Source organism: Arachis ipaensis, chromosome B08 (assembly GCF_000816755.2).
Source record: "Arachis ipaensis cultivar K30076 chromosome B08, Araip1.1, whole genome shotgun sequence".
Lineage (NCBI taxonomy): Eukaryota > Viridiplantae > Streptophyta > Magnoliopsida > Fabales > Fabaceae > Arachis > Arachis ipaensis.
In genome coordinates, this window is record NC_029792.2 from 45294094 (window position 1) to 45314310 (window position 20217).

The 20217-nt window shown below is 35.8% G+C and overlaps 2 protein-coding genes across 2 annotated transcripts in view; both read left to right on the plus strand.

Annotated features, from left to right (window-relative positions):
* LOC107612750 (1-aminocyclopropane-1-carboxylate oxidase homolog 1) overlaps window positions 1-441 on the plus strand; it is a 3072-nt gene extending 2631 nt beyond the window's left edge. Inside the window, exon 3 of the mRNA XM_021109412.1 lies at window positions 1-441. Within this exon, the coding sequence (XP_020965071.1) occupies window positions 1-251 (251 nt within the window). The 3' untranslated portion in view covers window positions 252-441.
* Window positions 18655-20217, plus strand: part of LOC107612748 (1-aminocyclopropane-1-carboxylate oxidase homolog 1) — a 4240-nt gene continuing 2677 nt past the window's right edge. Inside the window, exon 1 of the mRNA XM_016314471.2 lies at window positions 18655-19308. Within this exon, the coding sequence (XP_016169957.1) occupies window positions 18749-19308 (560 nt within the window). The 5' untranslated portion in view covers window positions 18655-18748. The remainder of the gene's footprint in view (window positions 19309-20217) is intronic.

Sequence of the window (20217 nt, forward strand, 5' to 3'; positions counted from 1 at the left end):
CCAATGACAAGTTCATTAGTGTTCAGCATAGAGTTTTAGCAAATACTATAGGTCCAAGAATTTCAGTGGCGTCATTGTTTAGACCAAGAGTTGAACCAGCAGAGGCCACACCAAAAGTTTATGGTCCAATCAAGCAGCTCTTATCTGAAGAGACTCCACCATTATACAGAGACACCTCTTTGAAAGATTACATAAAAAATGGTTTTCAGAAGGGCCTTAGGACTTGCTCAATTTCTCACTTGAAGTTGTGATTTCAACAATTGCATGCTGTTGGCCAATAATACTTTTGAGTGCTATTATATCGTTATCTGGATGCTACAATATTTGAATGTACTTGGTATAAGAAAGAAAAGCATGCTACCCATATATATGTGTTGTGCCATTGATGGCAACATTTGGTATTCACATGCATAGTTATTACAAGCCCTGTTTCCCCAGCCCCTTCTCCATTCTTTTTGCTCTTTTTTCAGTATAACTACCTTTCCGGAAAGAAATCAATTATATAACCATTTATGTATCTTTATCTAATAAAGCTTGAAGAATCCTAACTAATGTATTTGGGAAGTGGAGTTGATAAGATTTGATGCATAATTGAAGCTGCGTGGGATGTTGTTAATGGACTTAGTCAAGTTGAAATGAATATGTTTTAGGTTTAGAAAGTTATGATTCTAAACCACAAGTTATGACTCATGATTTTAGTCATTTCTTGAAATTTCTGATAAGGTTGTGAGGAAATAAAGAGGTTATGGAGTTAGATTGTATTGAGAAGGTTGATGGTTAAAAAGAAGAGTAATTCTCCACATACAAGTGATTTTTCATACAAGTCATTTATAAACACGCCGTTTCACGTTTTTTTTGTGCCTCTTCTTCTTCTTCTTCTTTCTCTGTGTCTCTTTTTCTTCTCTTCCTCCCTCTTTTTTTATTGAAATTTCTTCTCTTCTTTTCGTTTTCTCTTTCTCCTTCATCAAAATCACCAGAAAAAATGAAGAAACATTATTCAAGGTACGTTTTTTGCCTTCTCTTTCTCCTTCTTCTTCTTCTTGCTACACGTTCTTCTTCTTCATTTACGTGCTTTTCTCTTTGTTTTCTTTCTTCGTTATTCTCGGTTTCCATTGTTTTTTGACATCAAGCTCTGAAATCGTTTTTGAAGAAGAAGAAGTAGTAGCAGAAGATGAGGAGGAAAAAGAGAAAGAGTTCTGAATTATGCATAAGGTGTACTTCAACGAATTTTGGGTGTATTTCTTAAATTCTTTGGGTGTATTTTTGTAATCCTTTGAGTGTATTTCTATAATTCTTTGGGTGTATTGATTTCAAGAAGAAATATACTGTCTCTCCCTATATTGGCTATATTTCTTAAATCCTTTGGGTGTATTTCTTAAATCCTTTGAGTGTATTTCTGTAATCCTTTTGGTGTATTTCTGTAATCGTTTGGTTTATTTCTGTAACTGTTTGGGTGTATTTCTGTAATCATTTGGATGTATTTCTATAATCGTTTGAGTGTATTTTTGTAATCGTTCGGATGTATTTCTGAAGTTTCATCATCTTCAAAACAATTTCAAAGCTTGATTTCAGAAACCATGAAAATCGAAAAAAACAGAAGGAGATCGAAGGCAAAGAGAGAACGGTTTTCCATACAAATCATACAAGTCATTTATATTCACGCTTCTTCTTCTTCTTCTGTAATGCGCGTGTTAGGCCCAACTTCTTCTTCTTCTTCTTCTTCTTCTTCTTCTGCTTCTGTAACGCGCGTGTTAGGCCCAACTTGTAAGACTTATAAACAAAAATGACTTGTATGTGTAGCACTCCTCTAAAAAGAAAGTTTAGAAAGAATTATAGTCAAGAAGCTAGAATTGATGTCAGACGTTTGAACGTGTCTTAGAGAAAGAGTTACCTTTAGGTTCCTATGAGAATAAGGTCTATTTGGAAAGTTTTAAAAGTAATTTTTTTGAGTTTTTGATTTATGAAAAGTAGTAGTATTAATGTTTGGTGCAATTTTTAAAATCAAATTGCAATTTTTTAAGAAGTTATTTAGGAGCTTATAGTGAAGTTAAAAAAAAAGACTTTTTTCATAATACTACTACTTTTTATCACATTTTTATAAAATAAACACTTTTAAAACTAAAATCTCAAACATAAAATAACTTAATTTATAAATTACTTTTAATATAATCATTTATTATTTAACTTATTTTTTTCAAAATAACTTAATTAAGCTATTTTTTCAAATTGGACCTTAAATCTACCTAAAATAAGAAAATGTCTTAGACCTTAAATCTACCTAGAATAAGAAAATGACTTAGAATAAAGTTGGAAGATGCTAAAGGCCAGAGTTTCAAAGAAAATAGGAATGTAATAGATATCAACCACATTGTTTTAACACCAATCCATGAGATTACTGAGTCATTGGATTACTAGCTCAACTGGTGAATTACTGACAGATTAATCCGGTTCTATGTAAATAAAAAATAAAAAATAGTTAAAAACTTAAAATTAAAATTTAAAATATGTATTTTTACTAACATTTTAAGAATATCTAGCTATTCTAAAACAATATGGAACATTTTCAATAAGTATTTTATTATTTTTACTCGATTACAAATATTTTTATTTTATTTTTATATTAAAATAACTATTATTTTATAAAAGTGATTCAATGTTATCATACTATCAATTATACTAACAAATCAGATTATATTTTTCAATTATTCTCACTTGGATGTATTCATTCTCAATTAGGTCTCACTTGGATGTGTTCAATTTTAATATTATATCCACTATTTGTGTTTAGATTCAATTATGTCCCTAGAAAAGTGAATTATATAAATGTTGTAGGAATTAGTTTCAACATTTGATGAGCTATTTTTCGGAGTAGATCATCGATTCAATCCCAGACATTTGTATTCTAACCTCAAGAAGAGATTTTTAAAACTTAAACTAAAGCGCTCATGATGTGTAATTGACTGCAGGATAACATTGAATCACTTTTACAAACGTTAGGGATACAAATAGGACGATTTAAATGTTATGGACACAAATAGGATTTACCTAAAATGTTGGGGACAAAAACGATACTTTACTTTTATTGTTAAATAAAAATATAATTAATTTAAAAATGAGTGAGTTTATAATTAAAATTAAAATAAATTAAATAGAAATAAACTATTTGATAAAAGATATCTATATGTATTATAATTTTCATATATATTTGTTTTGTCGATTTTTAGCAAATCGATAGTGGTTCGATTTTTTAATAGTCTGGGAGCGAAACCTACTCCTCTTTGCAGGTACCAATTCTTCTAAAAGTGTATCAAAGTGTCTTTCATTAAATAAGTTTTAAGAATAAGGATAAATTAAACTCTGTAAATTGAGGAAGTAATAAAAAAGAAATAAAATTTTCAAAAAAGAAATCGTTTACAAATAAAAAATAATTTGCATTGTAACTGAAAAGAAAGCAATAAAATGCCTTTGATTGGATCAAAGGACTTTGACATGTGGTGCACGAATTGTGAATCACACTTTTCACACTCGTACCACTAACCAGCAAGTGCACTGGGTCGTCCAAGTAATACCTTACGTGAGTAAGGGTTGAATCCCACAGAGATTGTTGGTTTGAAGCAATCTATGGTTATCTTGCAATTCTTAGTCAGGAAGTCAATTATATTTATCAGTTGAGTTGCGAATAAACAAGAGAGCATGGATTAAAGGTTACTTGTTATGCAGTAATGGATAATATGTTGGAGTTTTGGAGATGCTTTGTCTTCAGAATCTCTGCTTTCCTCTGTCCTCTGATTCATGCACGCACGTCCTCCTATGGCAAGCTGTGTGTAGGTGGATCACCGTTGTCAATGGCTACCATCTATCCTTCCAGTGAAAAGGGTCCAGGTGCGCTGTCACCGCACGGCTAATCATCTGCAGGTTCTCAGTCGTACCGGAATAGGATTTACTATCCTTTTGCGTCTGTCACTACGCCCAGCACTCGCGAGTTTGAAGTTCGTCACAGCCATCCAATCCCAGAATCCTACTCGGAATACCACAGACAAGGTTTAGACTTTTCGAATTCTCATGAATGCCGCCATCAATCTAGCTTATACCACGGAGATTCTGATTAGGGAATCTAAGAGATATTCATTCAATCTGATGTAGAACGAAAGTGATTGTCAGACACACGTTCATGGATTGAGGAAGGTGATGAGTGTCATTGATCATCACCTTCTCCATAGTTAGGCACGAATGGATATCTTAGATAGGAACACGCATGTTTGAATGGAAAACAGAAATACTTGCATTAATTCATCGAGACACAGCAGAGCTCCTCACCCCCAACAATGGAGTTTAGAGACTCATGCCGTCAAAGAGTATAAAGTTTTTATCTAAAAAATATCATGAGATGCAAAATAAATCTCTAAAAGTTGTTTAAATACTAAACTAGTAACCTAGGTTTACAGAAAATGAGTAAACTATAACAGATAGTGCAGAAATCCACTTCTGGGGCCCACTTGGTGTGTGCTGGGACTGAGACTAAAGCTTCTCACGTGCTTGGGGCTGTTTTGGGCGTTCAACGCCAGCTTTGGATCCTTTTCTGGCGTTGAACTCCAACTTGCAACTTGTTTCTGGCGCTGGACGCCAGAATTGGGCAGAGAGCTGGCGTTGAACGCCAGTTTACGTCATCTATCCTTGAGCAAAGTATGAACTATTATATATTTCTGGAAATCCCTGGATGTCTACTTTCTAAAGCAATTGAAATCACGCTATTTGGAGTCCTGTAGCTCCAGAAAATCCATTTTGAGTGCAGAGAGGTCAGAATCCAACAGCATTAGCAGTCCTTTTTCAGCCTGAATCAGATTTTTGCTCAGCTCCCTCAATTTCAGCTAGAAAATACCTGAAATTACAGAAAAATACACAAACTCATAGTAGAGTCCAGAAATGTGGATTTTGCCTAGAAACTAATGAAAATAAACTAAAAACCAACTAAAACATACTAAAATCTATATGAAATTAACCCCAAAAAACGTATAAAATATCTGCTCATCAACATGTGAAACTAAAATACAGAAGGATAAATTGAACAATAGAAATAAAGAACACTTGAAAAAGTAAATTTACTTGAAATATTAAGTTTACAGAAAATTAAATTGAAAGAATGAAAAGATAGAAGGAACTCTACAGAAAAGTTACTCGATTGCAGACTCAAGAATTCACTGGGATGTAAGTGTGCTTGAGTATTTTTCTGAGTAAAAGTTCCAACCCTAATTTCCTAAGGCTTCCTAGTATTTATAATCTACTTTTAGTAACTGACAATTAATTATAATTAATTACAATTAATTACAAATTTAAACTTTCAAATGCTTTCTCCTTGGTAACTGTCCCCGCCACTTGATTGTAGACGGTTCCCATAATTTTCTCATGTGATAAAAGCCTTTAACTGTTTTACTACCGTAACCATTCGACCTGCCTTTCGAATGCTTTACTCGATTATCCATTTCGAACAGCTTATTCGATTAAGCCCATCAAAATAAGTCACTCGAAATCCAATTGACGCCCATTACTTTCAACTCCACGCTCACGAGTACATCTTCTCGAGAAGTTGTTCCTGACTTATTCCGAATCAACTTAATTTCATTGAAAAATATTTTTCGATCAACAAATTGCCCCCCTTGGATTAATGTGTTTGCCTTCGATAACATTATTAGAAGATAAAACACTTAATCCAAAACTGAAAACGTCAGTTCTCAAGTCAGTAATAATTGCCATTTAAACTCCCCATTAATACTGACCCACTCGACACGTCTCCCAAAACTTGCACTTTTTCTCTCTCTACCACTTCATCTTCTTCACGAAGTTACCTCTATTCGCATCCTTTTCATAATAACGGCTACCGTAATACTTTAAATTCATCATTTCCCCCTTTGATTCAAATCTTTCGAATACTCATTATTCTTTGAATCTTCCTTACATTAAGAACTTCACCAAATCCTCGACCTTTAATCTCTTTTTCTTGTACTCAACGATGGCTGGTTCCTCTTCTCATGCCACCACTCAAGACAAGGGTAAAGGTCCTACAATAGCACCGCCATCTCCACCAGCCCTTCGTATTCTCAATTAAGTCAATGATGAAATCATTAACGATCCCTATTTGCAAGTTAATGATACCAGAATCTTAATCCCCTTACAATCGGTGTAGATACACAATGTTTCCTCAGACCAATTGAATCTCTTGAAAGAGCAAACAAAAAACTTTCTTTCTTTCTTAGCGCTGAAGGGAAAGATTTATTAATAAATCAGGCTTTTAACATCTCTCATTTCATCAACCAAAAATCCTTCAGAAATAATCCAAAAATCAACCCTCGAGGATTCGATTTCACTGCTTGGTACCAATGCCTCGAACCCACAAAAAGTACTACCTGGGGAGCCCTAGGAATGCAGGAACTACTAAGGCTTTCTCATTTCTCACTCTCAACATACCCTTGGATAATTAGGACGGTGACTTGTTTCTGGAACAGGACGACCAATAACTTCCACCTCCCTTGCGGAATGATTGGAATGTCTCTCCTCGATGTAGCTGCCATTACATGACTCCCAATAAATTATCCAGATTGTACTCCTGACATGCAATCTAAGCACCAGTATAATGTTGTCTTAACCAACTCTTACAACGACTTCATTTCCCATAACATGGATGAAGATGGTACAGAAATCACAGATAGTGAACATATAGCCTTCTTGTTTTATTGGTTAAATGCAATCCTATTCTGCTCTCGAAGCATACAAATGTCAAAGTTCTTCCTTCCCTTGGCTACTCTTCTTCATGAAGGGAAAATTCTCAACTTGGCCAAGCTTCTTCTAAGGCACATTTTTGAATAGCTTAGTCAATTTGTTTGCGACCCCCGAGACAATAAAATAATCAGTACAGAAGGTCCTCTGTGGCTCCTTCAATTATGGCTTAATGCCATTTTTGAAAATTTTATGACAAAACCTGAAGGTGTCAGTACTGACAAACAACACATTGAAGGTTTTCGATTGTCTAATTACAAACCCAATTTTCTGAACACCCAATCAGATGAAGACAGATTCTGGGCTGTTTTCTCCCTTTTTCATTCTTGCAAAGATTTTGACAATGATCAACTCAACTTCACTCCCTTTCTGCGTCGCAATTGCGGCCCTGACTGACTTGATTGTTTACTCTTTCCTAACACTAATGAGGAGAGAGAACTTGCAAATCCAAATTGGATAAACCTACTGGCTGTTCAGGTAATCCCGATAGGGCTGCCACAACACAAAAAAGAAAAGTTCAAGATAACCCTATATGCTCCTCACTTAGCAGCCAGACAACTGGGGTTTTCTCAAGCTATCCCAACACCACAACCTCGACACATTGATCCATTCTGCCACATTGATCTAATATCTCAAGAAGATTTCAACACCTGTCTCTTAAAAAATCAACAACGCAGAGACCGCTTCAACTTCTTGATCTATGAACGCAGTTCATACATCACCAAATCTTGTTTTTGAATGGTGGGCTACTTATTATTCAAGGTACACCCGTATCTTAAAAAAAATTCAATAAACTACTGTTCGAACGGTCCTTGTCGCTGAGAGTTCTCCAAAAAGAACTCACAAAAGAAAAGCTGACACTGCTCGACTACCACCACACAAAAGTAGAAGGACTCCTACCAGAACCTCTCGAAAAGTAACTATTTTATTCATAACTTTTCCTTTTAACTTGAAATGTTCTTCAAATTATATTTTCTTAACCACACTTAATTCTGAACTTTTTTACCAGTTACTGCTGATATCATCAAGCGAAAGCACTTATGAAAGTGAACCAACCAATAAGGATACTCTTGCTACCTCCTCCCAATCGGAAGATGCAGCCGATTTTGACCCTGGTTCTCAGCTGGTACGAAAATCCAGACTTCCTCAGGTAACACAATTATCTTTACACACATTTTACTTGGTCTAAAATAAATTTTGAACTTATAACTGTGTACCTTTTATACTAGCCTACCAATGTTGCCCATTCAATTTCATCCACTGGGGCTCTTGATCAACTGATTCTGTAACAACAAAATAACCCAGAGCACTCCACATCACATGATTCGATTCAATTCACAGGGCCCATTCAGTCAATTCCAGCTGCTTTTCCACCTCCCCTTCATACGACACAGGTGGTTGATCCGACAACAAATCCCTTGCAGTGTTCTCTAGAAGATACCCATATACTTGAGTCAATTTCACCAAACAATCAAACTGTATTCTCTGCAGAAAACTAGGTGGCCCCAGACTCTGATTCTGCTTCTAGAATTGCTGACACCACCAATTCAGATTCTTCTCGATCCAGGGTCTTAGAAACTCCTCCCAAACTGCCTAGTCCTTCACTCCGAGTTGATCTTCAGACTCCTCCAGGACCAAGACCTGAAATATCGAGTGCTTCTACCACCCCTACAAGTGCTACCTTGGCCGACTTGATTTCTGTTTTAAATCAAGTTATCCAAGAAAATAAAGTACCAGTGCCTGTACCAGCAATCTCAAGACCTGCTACATTAAGGTCTTCATTCGAATTAGATCCTGGCACTCAAGAACAGCTTCGATCACTCATCAAACTCTTGGATCATCAACCTACCACATGGGTTAATGATCCAATTCTTAACCAACTCTTGGCTGATCTTTTGAATTCTTCTTTTGAACTCCCAACTAACACACCAAATTCTGCCTCAATTCAAGAATTCAAACAACTTCTCAATGAGAGCGTTGCATCTCAATTTCAACTGCAAGAAATTGAGACTGAAGAAACCAATATCAAAACTAATATAGAAAATTATTTTGCAGCCGCTCAACTAATCCAAACTTCTCGTGAGGAATTTGATTTGAGAATCTCCCATTCTATTTCTATTCAAGCTTTTTATGACCAAGAAGAAGCAAGACTTGAAGCAGAATTAGCTCAGATTAATGAAAAGCTTACCACAATACGCCAAAATCGAGCTACTATAGCCAAACTTCTGGCAACAGCCCAACAAGAACAACACAACCTCATTCAAAAACTTGTTTCAATTGATACCAGGCAGGGAGAATATGAAAAACAACTTGAGAAAGTCCAAGCTGACAAGTTCAAACAAATTGAAGTACTTTTAATTCTGGACAACAAAAGGGCAAAGCTACGCTCCGATTTAGCAAAACTAGTGGCACCTTGAATTTCTTTTCATCTCAAGTTTTATAATTTTTTTGTAATAGTTTCCATCTTTTCTAGATATATGCATGTTGAACTTCTACTTTTGCCAACAATAGTGTTCCGAGGGTTACCTGAAACTGTAGGTTGATCTCGGATGAAATCTTCTGTGCTGGTCGGCGCTGATGTGTCCGACTTGTGGGTGGTGGCCGGAGCCGCCACGTCCGACTTGTCCGATTTGTTGGTGATGCTGATCCTTCATCACCGGAAGGTGGTGGTACCTGCAAGGGACTCCAATGCTTAAGTTAGCAAGGGTATTAAGCAGGTTTTTAGTAGAATTAGAGTATGAGTTATACCTGGGTGCTCCAGTGTATTTATAATGGTGCGGAGTGACCTTCTTGGAGATAAGATAGTTATCTTATCTTATCTTATCTTATCTTTGAGTGAGGTCATCTTATCTTCAAGGGAACCGTCCTTATCTCTGTAGGCTTGGACTACCTTTGGATTTGGGTCGTGTTCCTCTGTTTGGGCCCTATTTGGGCTTTTTCTGGTAATTTGGCCGAGCTCTTTGAGAAAAGGTCGGATGGTCCTGACCTGAAGAGGTCGGTCAACTTGTCGTTAAACATCCCAGGTCAGACAGCTCGACCCAGGGTATGAACAGTGCCCCTGCTCGAGCTCAGTCTTTCTTTTGAAGTCGAGTTTTTTCGATCTCTTTTGGGGAAGTCGGACTCGAGCATTCTTTTTGTTGGGTCTGTTTGTGGAACTTCATGTAAGTAGCTTTAAATGCGGAACGTTTCTCCTTGTAGCGCGCGTTTTGCACTTTCTTGGGAACGTGCGAGGGTTTTAAAAACCCATTAACTCCCCCCTTTGCCGTTTCCTTTTCTCATTTTGAATTTTCACAAAGCCTTTCGCTTCCATTTCCTTTCTCCTTGCTTACTGCAACTTCTCTTTTGCTCACCGTAACTCCACCCTTCTTCCTTTTTTCTGTCTTTGCCTGAGCCTTTTTTCACGCTTCTCTTCGTGGCGTCATTGGTGGTTACAAGAGCTTCCTCTGTTCGAAAGGAAATTCTGGATTTTCCATCCCTTCGTCTTCAACTTTCTCGTCGCTTCCTCCTCTTTCAGGTTGGTTCTTCTTTCTATTTCTTTACTTCTTTCGTCGTTCTTCCCTTGTGCTTGCATTGTTCTATCTTTGGCAAAGTTGCGGTTTTGCTTGAGTTTATGTTGGAAAGCTTGAACCTTTTCATATTACCATGCTTGGTTGTCACTGTGATTTGTGTTTTCTGGTTTTCTTTATATATGTTCTTGGGTGAATTCCCCGGTAGTTTGATGCTTTTAGGGCTTTGCATGTTGTCGCTGCTTTCTAATCGTTCTTTTGATTTTTGAGGTTTTTATGAACTGCTGTTTGTTAAAAAGGTTGCTCCTTTGATGACTTTACGCCCTGTTGATAGTTTTTCTTTGCTGATAGAGTTGTAAGAGACGACAATTTTCTGATGACTTTGCTTTGATTTTCTTCTCGTGTTGTTGCTTGTTGGAAGGGATTATTTTACTTCGCTGAGAGTTTTGTTGGGGTGTAGTCTTGTATACTTTTTCTGAGTCCTTACTCTGTCCCTGTCTCCAAAGGATGCCCCTGGACCTTGGTGTGCCTCTTGGGGTTTTCCTTTTACTGTTTGTATTGCTCTGAGTCATGTTGTCCGAGCTGTTTTGATTAGTAATCCATTTTCTTTTCCTTGCTGTAGGACAAGTTGGCCATGTCTTCTCGCAAAAATATTGTTGAAACGTCTTCTAAGGTTCCTGAGGGTATGTCTGATTGGCTGGACTCTCTTGTTCTGATGTGTGTCTCAGTAGTTAATTCCGAGTATCTTGTGGAACTTAGAAAACGTCACTGTATCTGTAGTCGTAGAGACCAGGAGAAAGATTATGAATTGGTAGCGCCAGACTCCGATGAAAGGGTTTGCTTTCCATCTTTGATTCAAGGGGAACGTTCCTTCTTCTATGCCTACGACTATTTTTTCAGCTAGCTGAATATTACTTTTCCTTTTATTTCTTTTGAGACCAACTTGTTGTGGTCATGTAATGTGGCCCCATCCCAGCTCCATCCGAACTCCTGGGGCTTCATCAAGATCTTTCAGTTGCTTTGCCAAGAGTTGGATGTCACACCTTCTCAAACTCTCTTTCTATATCTTTTCGTTTTGACCAAGCCTGGGACTACCAAAAAGAAAGCTTCTTGGGTTTCTTTCAGGTATGCCCAAGGACACAAAGTATTTTCTATGTACGATGAGTCTTTTAGGGATTTTAAGAACTACTTCTTCAAGGTCCGAGCTGTTGAGGGAGCTCGACTATTTTTCTTAGAGTCGAATGGTGAACCTGCCTTCCCCTTATGTTGGCAAAAGAAAGTTGTAGTTTCTAGATATACGTGGAAAATGCTTGATGAGATTGAGCAGGCTTTCGTGACTTTGTTGGAGGGGATTTGGGGACAACCTCCTCATCTTGATACAAAGAGATTTTTAGGAGACCCTTCCCTTGTCCGAGCCGAGCTGGGTAGTGGTCGACTTCTTTTGGCTTGCTTGTTTCTTGTTTTCTATTTCTTCTAGCTTTGTAACTTTGTTTTGTTTGTATTTTTCAGAAATAGTTAAAAATAATGACTCCATGAGGGCCTTTAAAAAGGCGAGGAAGGCTACAGCTGCCCAGAACATCTCGGCCAAGGTGGTTGGGGAAGGATCCTCTCATGTTCTGCCAAAGCCATCAATACCAAGCTCTCCTGGACCGAGGAGGATGATTCCTACCCCTCGGGTTCATACCTGAGGTAATAAGAAAACTGATAACTTAATTCTTTACCACTTTAGACAATACTGAAGACTGGTATTCACTCATAACACATGGTCGAATGAAAAATCATGATCTGTTCTAGATGACCCTAAGTTATCTTAATAGAAGGTTTGGCTATCATAAACGATTAGGTAGATCTTTAATAAAAAGCAATCAGAGTGACGCAGCAGAAGCAGTAGCACAGGATAGTTACGTATAGGAGGTGTAAAGTTGACTAGAATGTCTTAAGCTTGAAATACTCGAAGGGTCTAGTGGGTTAATGCGAGTAATGATTCTCAGGTACTTGAATTGATTGTGGCTGTGAACTTTGACTGATTCCGGAGTGGATACGAAAATGATTATTGGTGTGTAATTAGATTTAGGTGATAAGTGAGTACCAATCGTCGTGTTTGAGGGATAAGTATTACGACTTAATCATGATGACCTTGGATTTAGATTGAAATGTATAATGATTAGATTCAAAGACGAATGTGGTAAACATTAAATTGAAATGCTGATATTGTACTGAGATTGGTTTTAGGAAAACCGTGAAGGACGGCGAACCCAAATTTATAGGGGAGGTTCTGCTAGAATTCTGAAAAGAACTTGAAGAGTTTAGAAATCTTAAGTTATGATATCAATCGATAGTTTTAACTTAGAAGTTTTATGAAGGGTGAGATGAACATAACATTTGGTTAGTTATTGAGAGAAGCATATAAGAAGCTAAGAGTATAACGGATAAATATAGCTTTAGCTGGAATCGGGATAGGGTGTTAAAATTTATGTTGAAGAATGGTAAAAGAATGGTAGGAGTTCAGTTGAATACGAGAGAGCTTATATGAATATTTGATAGCGAATTTTCGAGGGCGAAAATTCCTGTTAGGTGGGTAGAATGTAAAACACGGTCAAACCGTAATTAATTAAATAATAAATTAAATAGGAGCGAACATGGTTAGAAAATTTAGTAATCGGAATTCAATAATTTAAATATGATAATTGGACTCAGTGGATTTTTCTAAATCGGAAAAATAGTTTTCTGCGTAAAAATGCGCACTAGAAATTTGACCGGCAACACCGGCTGAGATCTATTCAGTACTGCAACTGAATAAATTAATTATAAGTGAATAAGGTTAGAAAATGAGAAATTATAACTTGGGAAGCTAGAAATATTTAAAATACGATTTAAAACTCTAATCTTAAAGGTTTTGGTCCAAAATTGGGCCAATAGACTAAAACAAGTGAACTGGGCCCAAGTGGGCCCAAGACCCAACATATATAAATATTAGTTATGAGCATTTCAGCTCATTTACCCTAGCCCCTAGGAAATGAGAGAGGGGGCGGATAGAGAGAAGAGAGAAAGAAAACCTAGATTTCCAAATTTTAAATTACCATAACTTTCTCTCCGAAACTCTGATTGACGAGCCGTTTGCGACCACGCATTGCTCTTCTCATCCTCTACAATTCTATCTAAGTTTTTTGGTGAGTATTCCACTGTCTTCTGCCCAGATTTCGTTTTTCCTCTTAAATTCGAGTTTGGTTATGGGTGTTGAGTAATTTTATGATTTTGGTTGTTTAGGAGTGTTCTAGTATGAGCCATGGGTGATATTCATCACAAAATTCAGTGGGTTAAGGTAAGAAACCCTCCAACCCTTGTGATTTATCATTTTCATGAACCCTAGGTTGATTGTAAGTGTGAAATTGGTTATATTAGAGTATTGGTTGATTTTGGTGCACAATTGGGAGGTTGGTTTTGCTTGTGGAGCTTTGGTGAGGCTTAGAGCTAAAGTTGGTGGAGACTTCCAAAGAAGAGGCTCAATTGGTTTGGTTCCAAGAGGTACAGTTCAAGTTTCATTTAAGTACCGTGTGGTGTGATGAGAATTCCTAGGCTAGATGCCCCTAGGATTAAGTTTGAATTATGTAAGTGGTTGGTACCAATATGTGTAGTTGATATGTATTAAAGATTGGGTTGGGAATTGCGTAAATTTGTATGTTGGTCTGTTGAGAATTTGATGAATTGGATAATGAATATTAGTTTGTGGAATAGGCATTTAAATTATGAATTTGGGCCGGAGGCCAGAAAGAGGTAAGGCAGGTAAGTGATGTGTGTATTGTGTGATATCATATGAGATTCAATGGACTTGTGATTGTTGTTATTTGGTTATAATGCATTGTATGGATTATGTGGTTATTGGTTTTGAGGGAGGAATTGATGTCTTTGTTGATAATGCATGTGGGTTGTATATGATGATATGGATTTATATGTATTAGGGGTTGATAGAATTGGTATTGTTGGAACTTGAGATGTGGAATGAAATATATGATATGATATTTTGTTTGAAATTGAGTTATTTGATTGGGATTGGTCAAAATGGTGGGTTGGTGGATTGTGAATTTAATGAGAATATTGAAGATATGAGTTGAGGGGCTTGAGGTTGATTTTGGTAAGTTTTGGTTGGTTTTGAAAAGGTTTGAACTTAGTTTGTCTTGAAAATTTAGTTTTCGGTTGGTTTTTATGAAAGTTGTGATTTTGGTCTACTTTTACAGAGCATAACTTGGTCTCCAAATCTCCGATTTGTATCAAACTTATTTAGAAATAAAATTGGATTCGAGATGTATATACCATTCGAAAAATGGGTGGAAAATAATTTGAAACAAAAAAGTTATGCCCATCGGAAGTTTGGAGTTTGAAAATGAAATCCTGCAGCTTTTTGAACTTAGAAAATTTTTGGTAAATCATACTCCAACGCGCACGCATGGCTGATGCGCACGCGTCACTCACGATTTTTACTCTCTTACGCGTGCGCTTGGCCGACGCATACGTGTCGATGTATTGATGCAGCTGCGTGGTACAAATTCCAGAGAGTTGTGATGGTAGCGTGCCGGTTTTGTGCGAGGAGCACAAAACACATCCACGCGTACACGTGGCTGACGCACATGCGTCATCCTACCTCTCTACTTCCCATGCGTAGGCATGGGCGACGCTTACGCGTCACCTGCTTTTCTCCGCTTCCCACGCGTATGCGTGGGTGACGCGCATGCGTGACCCCGTTTTCAGCAAAAATTGATTTTTGAATTTTTAAAAAAGCTGAATTTCAAACTTCTAATCCTCCATTTTCATCCTTTAAGTCCTAAATTTGTATAGTATGCCTAGTAATGAGAAGAGGCTAGGAAATATGATAACTTGTTGATAAAGAAATGCTTGGAGTAATGAATTGTGATTGAGGAAGTGCAGAAATGATGGTTTGAAAATGAATGTGACGTGTGACCCCAGGTAGTAGGCAATGGCGTTGTCCACTTGCTCCGAGTATGAGATGGCGAAGGAGAATTATGATAAATGAGTTTAATTATAGAGTTTTGAATGAATGTATTTGTGATACATGGGTAGTAGCAAGGGTCGTGGTTCGTCCCGCTTGCTCTGGGTCAATGTTTGAGAATTGGTGATAATGAAGAGTGATTATGAATGAATGTTGTAAATGAATAATGATGAAAAATGTTGAATGTGAGTTTGCTTGTATTTTCTCTCTGGTTGTAAGGGTGACAGGGCACCGATACCCTCTAATGGTGATAGGCACAGATACCCTCTAATGGTGACAGGGCACAGATACCCTCTAATGGTGACAAGGCATGGATTCCCTCTAATGGTAATAAAGCGCAACAGAGAGACTGTTCCCGGGTTAGCTACCGGACACGTCAGGTTGGCTTGATAATTGACAGATGATATCTTCAGCCATAAGGCAGGCATACATCATTTGCATATGTTTGAATTGTTTAGATTTGTCTATTTGTTTTGGATTGCTATATCTATCGTATATGCTATGTTACTTGATTACGTGCTACTTGTTCTACTTGTACTTCATTGTGTATTATTTTCCTGTATTGCTTGTATTTGTACAACTGAGAGGTCCCTCATGCTGGTGTCGATTGACGCTGGGGCTGTTCTTGATGAGATGAGTTGATGATGTGATTGAATAATGATGATGATTATTAAATGAGATAATTTGAGCTCCCTGGGTAGACGCAGTAAAATGATTTCACTTGCTCCAGGAGAGGATATGAGGTAATGATATAGAATTGCTAAGATAGAATAGCTGGGGATGGTTTTGTTTATAATTCTAATTGTGAATTGTCGGAGAGTTAGAACGTTGGAAAGTACGAGAAAAATGAATCATATTTAGCATTCCCTTATGACAGTTGCCTATTTATGGATTAGCGAGAATAGAGGATGAATATTTGGTAAGAGGAAGTTTAGGATTCTTAGTGAGTTTTTATTACAATGCGTTGTATTTATTTGGCACTTTTACCGTATTAGGAACCCATGGGTCGGGGGTTCTCATTCCGTATATATCTCTTGTTTTTCAAATACAGGTCCAAGTGAACTGTGGTTCATCTAAGAGACGGCAAAGATCTTTATATTCTCTACTTTATATTTTGCTTAGAATCTCTCCACCTTTATTTTGAAAAGCTCATATTATGTATTGAACTCTTTTGAACTTGCCTATAGAGGTTTTTATGTTTTTTTGGGAGAGGTTAGGAGATACTGTTGTCATCTACTGTTATACTGTACCCTAGCCGGCTAAACTTCGCGGGTCGCGACTAGTGGCTATTTAATTATGTTATATACTTATACTGTCCTTCTCTTATTCTCCCTAATGCCTTTATCTGTATATCGCCTTCGACTTCACGCTTTATCTTTGAGTTGTCGATGCGTGAGTGATACGACTTCACGATTTTATTTTTACTCTTTTTAGGCTTCTTGTTTAATACTTCCTTTCAATTTTACTTATAATTATGTATTAAAAATCCCCCATCAGAGTCGTACCACCTTATTATCATTGACTTATGACTCGAGCATAAGGATTTGAATATTAGGGTGTTACACACTTTCGACACTTCATTAGCCATGTAAACAATCCTTGCACTTCTTAATTGCATACACCAAGTGACACCAAAATTATTTGACCCACTTTAATTTAAAAACTGTCCAATGGACGTACCAATTTGTTTTGTCGATTTTTAGCAAATCGATGGTGATTCGATTCTAATGGCTGGGAGCAAAACCTACTCCTCTTTTTTGCGAGTGCCAGTTTTCTAGAAGTGCATCAAAGATCCTCGAATTAGACAAAATTTAAAATGGAAGACTAGAAAAGGTGTTAAATAAATATTTTGAAAGTAAAATTGACCGAAATCAAAATGGTTTGCGTTGGATTTAAACAAAGCGATAAAATGCCTTCGACTGAATCAAAGGACTTTTAACATGGAAATTAAAAATGCTGGAATGTAAATTTGACAGGAAAATTAAGTTGCTTGAAAGATAAATTGAACACGAAAAGTAAAGTTTTTGCAAAAATTGTAAATTGAAAAGATAAAAACATAGAAGAAACCCTACAGAAAAGAGACTCGAACGCAGACTCAGATATTCGCTAGGGATGTGAGTGTGTTTGAATGTTTTCTGAAGCAAAGTTCCAACCATTGTAACTTCGAGTTTTCTATTATTTATAAGCATTTTCTTAACTGATCAATTTTGAAATGAAACTCCCACGTGTGCGAAAACATGGGTAACCGTTCTCATTCTTTTGCCTGATCACGTAACAGTTACAGAATAACCTTTGATTTCAAGAACTTTCGATCTTCTTTATTTGAGTAACTCCTCGATTTGCTAAACTAATCAAACTCTTACTCAATGTCCCTAAATATGTCTTCTTCGATACCAACTTCTCTTCCAAAAATTTACTTAACAATTCGAATCATCTTTTCTTTCTAATTTATTTATTTTTAACTAACATGGGATAATCTCCAAAATTTTGTTAGCTTGTGAAAATTAAACGGTATAGAACTAATATATTTACCAAGTAAATAGAAGCTAAGTTTCATAATTTGATATCCAATTAACTACCAAGAAAACCTATTAGTATTTATACTTGGATGAAAAAAATGAGAAAAAAAAAAACCATTAAAAAGGAGACGTTTTCCAATAATAATAATAATAATAATACAAAAAATATATTTATTAATTTTTAAATATTTATTCTAAACTAAAAATAAATATTCTTATGATAAGTTAAAATATTAAAACTAAATAAAATTTGTGAATCCAATTACTAAAACTTTTAGTAAATAGAAATCTACAAAAAATAGTCCAAATTAAAGTCCAAACCAAAAACTTACACAAAGGTGTAATACATTAATAATGCATACAAAATGGCCAAAATTTTCGAGCGTTCGGTGCAGATAGCAAGTTAATTAACCTGATAATTATTTTCGTTTAACCTCACATATGAAAACGAGAAACAGAAAATCAATTCATAAAGTTGTGACAAGAACAATAAATGAGTCATTTTTTAAACAAGACACGTATGATTCTCATAGCATGCCATTTTTCTTCCAGTCAGCACCATAGAATTTTCTGTAGTGAAATAGTTATCCTAAACTACTTGCACTACTCACTAAACTAAATCCATAATTTCTTTATATATGATAAAAATGAAGTGGAGCAAAAAATCTAACCCCGCCGTGTAGTTGGACGAGTTTTCATCTTAAATTTAAGAGTTTAGGTTTGGTTCAATATCGAACTTTTGTCACTTGTGTTAAAAAGTCAATAATGGTTTGCCGCTATATCCGTCTGCATACCATGGATGTGGCCATAAAATATTTTTTCTTAATTGAAAGCCTCTATCCGCGAGGCCCGCCACACAATATAAAAATTGTTCTTCTCTTAGCTTCTTTTGTAGGATAAACTCTATAAAGAAAGTAAGAAAACACTAATAAGTAATAAGGAGATCCATGGAGGTTTCTTACACTGATCAAGAAGTTACAGTAGGAACAGTGAAGCTCAGTTCTAACAGACTCAACGACCTCAAATCATTCGATGAAACAAAAACTGGCGTCAAGGGTCTTGTTGACAAAGGCCTTACAAAGATTCCATCACTCTTCCATCACCAACATGATAATACGAAATCTGACAAAGCCGCAAATGTATGCAACTCAGAACATACAATTCCAGTTATAGACCTTGAAGATGTTGTTGTTACCAAAGATCCAAGCAAACGCGAAGGAGTTGTTTCAAGAATAAGGGAAGCTTGTAAGACATGGGGTTTCTTTCAAGTGGTGAATCATGGCATCCCTGAGAGTGTTCTTGAGGAGATGAAAGATGGGGTTAGAAGGTTCTTCGAACAAGACGATGAAGTGAAGAAAAAGTTTTATACACGTGACCAGAATAGGTCGTTTATTTATAACAGTAATTTTGATTTATATAGTTCACCAGCACTTAATTGGAGAGATACTTTTGTGTGTTATCTTGCTCCTGATAATCCTAAACCAGTAGAATTGCCAGTAGTATGCAGGTATGTTCTAATTGCACTAGCTTTCACTTATATTACTAGATTAATCTAGACTTCCTTAATTTGTTCTGTTTGGCTTAGTTTCAAACACAGATAGTTAGGATGAGATAGGATATATTTGTGACATCAATAAGTGTTTAGATATTAATATAGAATATAGAATATATATTAAATAATATATATTTATATACATACATGATAATAGATTTGATAGCTAATTTTTAATGTATTGATAATATTTTTGTTGTGACATTATATTTCATTAGTATCATCATGTCTTTTCTTTTTCTCTCTGTCTCGTGATATTTTTTCCCCTTTCTGTATTAGTCTTATTGGCTTATTGAACATTTTCTTTACATTTTTGTATCTATGTATTTGTGTTTTTGAAACAACTATAGATAAAAAATCTTTATTTTGGTGGTAGATCTTCTTAAAAAGAAGTTAGAGTATAATTGTATTTTTATTTTTAGAATTTTGTGAATTAAAAAAAATCAAAAAGTAAAAAAATATTATTTTTTGTTTTGCTTTCTTACAATTTTTTTTTTTAAAATACAAACCAAACATATTTCAACAATTTTTCTTTGTTTAATCTCTTTATTGATAGAGATTTTTTTTACTATTCGTTAGCATTATTATATTTTATAATCAGAGAAAAGAAATTTTATATTAACTAATTGCAAAACACCTACAATAATTTCTGTGAATTTTCTAATTTAGCAGTTTCACTTTCATTTGTTCATTTTGTTTGTGACTCTGTGAATATCAGAATTTTTACACCAAAGTGTCATTATTTTCGAAACTTAATACTAAATGTCACTTTTTTAAAATTAATTATTCAAATGGCACTTTTTTTATAATAACATAATAAATTATAATTAAAAATAAATAATAAATCAATTGTAACCTTAATAA